A 6,445-nucleotide genomic window follows, 5' to 3' on the forward strand; every position below is an offset into this window, starting at 1 on the left:
ATTATTATCATACTAAGTTATGATTACAAAATACTTTATATGAATGTGTTTGAAGATATTTTCATCCGCCGGGATGATAGAATTGACGTCATTACACGAGGACGTAAAAGAACTGGTGAATTTTTTTTTTTTTACCAGTTCATTGAAATGAACTGTCTGAAAGAACCGGTTTGCGGAAAAGAACCAAACTTCCCATCACTAGTCCCTTGTTTAAAAAGAAAAATATAGCAATGGCAAGCAGAAAGCAGGGGACACACACAATCTCTGTATAAGCTGATTGGGAGCGGAGCATCCATTGTCAGCTATCGAGGGTTCTGGCTGTGCCCTTGAGGACGCTCCACTGCCGTCTGGCCGTGTTTGACGAGAATGGCCAAGCTCGCGCTCCCCGCAGATCATGTCTCATGTCTGCCAAGGCAGAATGGCGGCTATACTCGTGGGGATCGCAAATGAAGCTAGTAGATGACTTTGAGATGCCTGCAGCCCATTCTCAGCTCTCACCCACTAGCTCCAGTGCTACGGTGATACGGAAGTCCACTCTGTGTTGTTGGACGTTCTTAGCATTGAAACGGGCGATATTGGTCACTCGCCAGCCATATCCCCGTAGTATGAGGAGCTTATGGAGGTTGTGACCCTAACAGTAGCTAAATTAATCATTGATTGGCCGGCCAAGAAGCAGGAAGCGCACAGAAGAAGCAAGTTAGATAAGCATTTCACAAAGCACAGTCTCCACATCAGGGATTACCATTCGTGTCGACATTCTAGAAAAAGCCATTCTCCTCTCTTATCGAGTCCCACGGCCCATAATTGAGCTTCTATTGTGGGGCTTAAGAGAACGACTATGGGATGATGCCCATGGTTGAAGAGACTTACGCTGACTCTGCTTCCTTGAAATCCTCAACGCTGCCCACCAAGCCATGCCATACAACATCTTCGCTGGTGGGCAAGGCATATATGGCGGCTTGCACACTATGGCTATTTTGTAAGCATACCAGGCCGACTTGGATCTGGATGAGGGCAAAGGATACTGAAGCTATTATTCAAAATACACCTGCTGATCCCTCTAGTAAATTATCTGGCAGCATGGAAAGTGATACCAAACGTTCGCCAGGACGGGGTGATAATACTTGATAGCCCTCCTCGACGGTCTCCCGTGGGATCTTACAGTCAGGAGGGACCTTCTATCACAGGCCAGGGGCACAAAACAGGCTGGGAAGAGATGTGGAAACTTTGGGTCTGGCTCCTGTTACCCCTTTTCCACTAGAATGAACCGGGTGCTAGTTCAGAGCCAGTGCTAGTCCCAGTTCATAGTTGGTTCAACTGAGGAGCCTTCTAAGAACCGTTTGCGTTTCCACATGCTGAGAGCCACAACAGAGCCAGTCTTACGTCACTGTATACGTCTCATCTTTCTCAGCAACGCTAGCGAGGCAGCGGGAAACACAAATACACCAGGCTTGTTCGAGATGCATCGGCACTGCACAGACCGATCCACGTATGATATTAAAAAAAAAAACGCATGAGTGAATCAAAAGCATAAGGAGTTGTATGCTCTCGCTGGACTCGTTGTCATACGACGATCGGCCTGCACAGCACCGCTGCGAACAAGCCTTCCATCAACAATGCAAACGTTGAGTTACTATAGATTCAAATGGCTTTACGATTCCTACAGCGGCATCAAAACACCGCGAATCCAACGCATTCATGCAGTTTGCCGTAATTTGTATAGACAGCACCATCAGCTGCTATTTAAAAAATGGCGGATCTCAAGTTTGTGTTCATCTTGTTGACCCCTCCCCCAGCGCCTGACGTAATCGGTTCTTACTTCTAGCCCAGCAATGTTTTGGTGCTACTTAAGAACCACTTTTCCTGGCTCGGAGCTGGTGCTTTGGGTGTGAAAACACAAAGAACCGATTTGAAACTAGACTCTGGCTCCGAACTAGCACCAGCACTGCCTTGGTGGAAAAGGGGTATGTATGGTCTCTGATCTGAGTTAGTAGAGACCATTCTCAATTCTAGAGCTCCCTACACAAGGAAACTGTACACCTTAAAGTGGAGAGTCTTAACTTTATGGTGTGGAGAATCAGTTGGACCCAGTTAACTGCCAAGTGGCTTCACATTTACATTTACATTTAGTCATTTAGCAGACGCTTTTATCCAAAGCGACTTACAAATGAGAGCAATAGAAGCAACTAGAACGGTCAAGGGCTACAGTATGCAAGTGCTGTAACAAGTCTCAGTTAATCTAACACAGAACACACAACTTTTTTTTTTTTTTTTTTTTTTTTTTTTTTAAATAAATTAGACAGACAGAAAATGAATCGAATGGAATGTTAAGTGCTATTCTTGATTGGTTAGGTGCTGCTGGAAAAGACGTGTCTTTAGCCGTTTTTTGAAAATGGCTACAGACTCGGCGGCTCGAATTGAGATAGGCAGGTTATTCCACCAGGTGGGGGCAGTCCAGGAAAAGGTCCGTGAGAGTGATTTCATGCCTCTTTGGTATGGCACTACAAGGCGTCGTTCACTGGCAGACCGTAAGCTCCTGGAGGGTGTGTAAGTCTGAACAAGCGAGTTTAGGTATATTGGTGCAGAGCCAGTGGTTGCTTTGAAGGCGAGCACCAGTGACTTGAATTTGATGCGAGCAGCTATTGGCAGCCAGTGGAGACTGATGAAGAGAGGCGTGACGTGCGCTCTCTTCGGCTCGTTAAAGACCACCCTTGCCGCTGCATTCTGGATCAGTTGCAAGGGTTTGATAGTGCATGCCGAAAGGCCCGCTAGAAGAGCATTACAATAGTCCAGTCTGGAGAGAACAAGAGCTTGGACCAGGAGTTGTGTGGCCTGCTCTGTTAGGAAGGGTCTGATCCTCCTAATATTGTATAACGCAAATCTGCAGGACCGGGATGTTGCAGTAATGTGGTCAGTGAATTTTAGCTGATCATCAATCACAACTCCAAGATTCCTGGCTGTCCTGGACGGAGTTATGGTTGATGATCCTAGCTGAATGGAGAGATTATGATGAAGTGCTGGGTTGGCTGAGACCACAAGCAGTTCTGTCTTTGGAAGGTTGAGTTGCAGGTGATGTTCCTTCATCCAGGCAGAAATGTCTGTTAGGCAGGCAGCGATACGACCACCAACCGTGGGATCATCTGGTTGAAATGAGAAGTAGAGTTGAGTGTCGTCAGCATAGCAATGATAGGAAAAGCCATGTTTCTGAATGACAGTTCCCAGTGATGACATGTAGATGGAGAAGAGAAGTGGTCCAAGCACTGAGCCCTGGGGAACTCCAGTGGCTAGATGATGTGACTTAGACACTTCACCTCTCCATGACACTCTGAAGGACCTACCTGAGAGGTAAGACTTGAGCCACTGGAGAGCAGTTCCTGAGATGCCCATCTCCATGAGAGTTGACAGGAGTATCTGGTGGTTAACTGTGTCAAAAGCAGCAGACAAATCCAGTAAGATAAGTACTGTGGATTTGGAAGCCGCTCTTGCCTGTCTCAGTGCTTCAGTAACCGAGAGCAGGGCAGTCTCAGTTGAGTGGCCACTTTTGAAGCCAGATTGGTTGATATCCAGGAGGTTGTTCTGTTCAAGAAACGTAGAGAGCTGGTTAAAAACAACTCGCTCGAGTGTCTTTGCAATGAAAGGCAGAAGGGATACCGGTCTGTAGTTTTCTAAAAGTGCTGGGTTCAGAGAGGGTTTCTTAAGCAGTGGGGTTACCCGAGCCTGCTTAAATGCTGTGGGGAAAGTCCCGGTGTGAAGAGAGGTGTTGACAATGTGAGTGAGTGCAGGAGTAACAGAAGAAGAGATGGCCTGAAGGAGGTGAGTGGGGATAGGGTCAAGTGGACAGGTAGTGGGGTGGTTGGAAAGGATGAGTTTGGAGATGTCAGCTTCAGAGAGCAGAGAAAAAGAGGGGAGCGTATGTGTGATGGTTGTTGAGATGTGCGTGTCGGTTTGTGGTGCGGAGAATTGGCTGCTGATGGAGGAGATTTTATTTGTGAAAAATGATGCAAAGTCGCCAGCTGTAAGAGTTGATGAAGGAGGGGGGGGAGGAGGACAAAGGAGTGAAGAGAATGTTCTGAAAAGTGCACGAGAGTCAGAGCAGTTGTTGATTTTGTTGTGGTAGTATGTAGATTTAGCAGTGGAGACATTAGCAGAGAAAGAAGCAAGGAGAGACTGATACAGGGTCAGGTCAGTAGTGTTTTTAGTTTTTCGCCACTTCCTCTCTGCCGCCCGGAGCCCAGAACGATGTTCGCGGAGAACATCAGACAGCCAGGGGGCAGAGGGAGTGGTGCGGGCTGGCCTGGTTGAAACGGGACAGAGGTTGTCCAAGCAAGATGTTAGAGTGGAGCAAAGAGTGTCAGTAGCACTGTTAGTGTCCAGTGCTGAGAACTGAGCAGGTGGAGGGAGTGAGGATGAAACCATAGTGGATAGACGGGAGGGAGAGAGTGAGCGTAGATTACGCCGAAAGGTGATCTGGGGAGGAGTGTGTGTTGTGTCAGGAGTCAGTAGGAGGTTAAGAGTGATGAGAAAGTGATCAGAGGTGTGCAATGGAGTAACTAAAGGGTCGTCGGTGGAGCAGTAGCGCGTGTAGATAAGGTCCAGATGATTACCTGATTTGTGAGTAGCTGCAGTAGATACTCGCTTAAGGTCAAATGAGGTCAGAAGAGTGGTGAAGTCTGCAGCCTGTGGTTTATCAAGGTGAATGTTGAAGTCACCGAGCAGTACCAGAGGAGTGCCATCCTCGGGAAAGTGAGAGAGTAACATATCCAACTCCTCCAAGAAGTTCCCCAGTTGACCTGGAGGGCGATAAATAACTACAACATGGATTTTAGCAGGGTGAGTGATCGTGATTGAGTGTGATTCAAATGAGCAGTTGCCAGATAGAGAAGGGATGGGCTCAAATTTCCAATCCTTTGAAATGAGCAGACCAGTACCTCCGCCCCTCCCAATCGTGCGAGAGGTGTGTGAAAAAGAGAAATTATTTGAGAGAGCTGCAGGAGTGGCAGTGTCTTCTGGTTTGATCCATGTCTCAGTTAGAGCCATGAGACTGAGATGTGAATGAGTGGAAAGAGATGAAATAAAGTCTGCTTTGTTTACAGCAGACTGGCAATTCCAGAGACCAATTGGAATGGACATTAATGTAGCAGAGGAAATAGGTACACTACGCAGATTATTGGGATTACGGCGTCTAGAATGTCCTGAGCGTGATTTACGGGTGTGTGTGGTAATAGTAGAGATTTGGAAGCACATTATGAAAACAGGTCAGACAAATAAACAGATGAAAACAAGCAAAACACAAAAGTGGACAAAGTGGAAGGAAAGCTGTACTTAAGTGCCTTGTCGGTGTCCTTGCTCGAGTGGAGTCGCACAGAGTAGAGTCGATGTCTTTACACTCTTCGGGCTTCACACGAGGAGGGCTTCACACGAGGGCTGCCGCTTCCGCTGCCGCGGAGTACTGCTCAATTTATACTCACGGTAAGTGTCGTTAGTGAATACAGCTGGTCACTCCCAGTGAAACGCGTTAGCTCGCACGAGGTCAAACGATAACAAACGAGACTACAACAAACGGCCAACTACAGCACACATACAATGTTCTAAACAAAAGTTGACTACAGATCAAGTGAGGAAAATGAATACAGAAACTCACACACTAGTTGTTCTCCCTGATGTTCGGTGCTTCTCTCTGACACAATGTAAACAGTGCACGCTCTAAATACCACGCTGGCTTATGGCCACGCCCAGTGAAACGCGTTAGCTCGCACGAGGTCAAACGATAACAAACGAGACTACAACAAACGGCCAACTACAGCACACATACAATGTTCTAAACAAAAGTTGAACTACAGATCAAGTGAGGAAAATGAATACAGAAACTCACACACTAGTTGTTCTCCCTGATGTTCGGTGCTTCTCTCTGACACAATGTAAACAGTGCACGCTCTAAATACCACGCTGGCTTATGGCCACGCCCAGTGAAACGCGTTAGCTCGCACGAGGTCAAACGATAACAAACGAGACTACAACAAACGGCCAACTACAGCACACATACAATGTTCTAAACAAAAGTTGAACTACAGATCAAGTGAGGAAAATGAATACAGAAACTCACACACTAGTTGTTCTCCCTGATGTTCGGTGCTTCTCTCTGACACAATGTAAACAGTGCACGCTCTAAATACCACGCTGGCTTATGGCCACGCCCAGTGAAACGCGTTAGCTCGCACGAGGTCAAACGATAACAAACGAGACTACAACAAACGGCCAACTACAGCACACATACAATGTTCTAAACAAAAGTTGAACTACAGATCAAGTGAGGAAAATGAATACAGAAACTCACACACTAGTTGTTCTCCCTGATGTTCGGTGCTTCTCTCTGACACAATGTAAACAGTGCACGCTCTAAATACCACGCTGGCTTATGGCCACGCCCAGTGAAACGCGTTAGCTC

General features: G+C 46.9%; 1 protein-coding gene across 1 annotated transcript; it reads right to left on the reverse strand.

Moving 5' to 3' along the window:
- Positions 1-487: 487 nt before the first annotated feature.
- On the reverse strand, positions 488-4,758 carry LOC307140465 (uncharacterized protein; the record flags this gene model as incomplete). The annotated part of the gene is made up of 3 exons (XM_079840022.1): positions 488-613; positions 2,818-3,140; positions 3,339-4,758. The coding sequence occupies 3 exons, from the start codon at positions 4,756-4,758 to the stop codon at positions 488-490; spliced, it is 1,869 nt and encodes a 622-aa protein (XP_079696148.1).
- Positions 4,759-6,445: the final 1,687 nt, after the last annotated feature.

Source organism: Gobio gobio (assembly GCF_949357685.1).
Source record: "Gobio gobio genome assembly, chromosome: 17".
NCBI lineage: Eukaryota > Metazoa > Chordata > Actinopteri > Cypriniformes > Gobionidae > Gobio > Gobio gobio.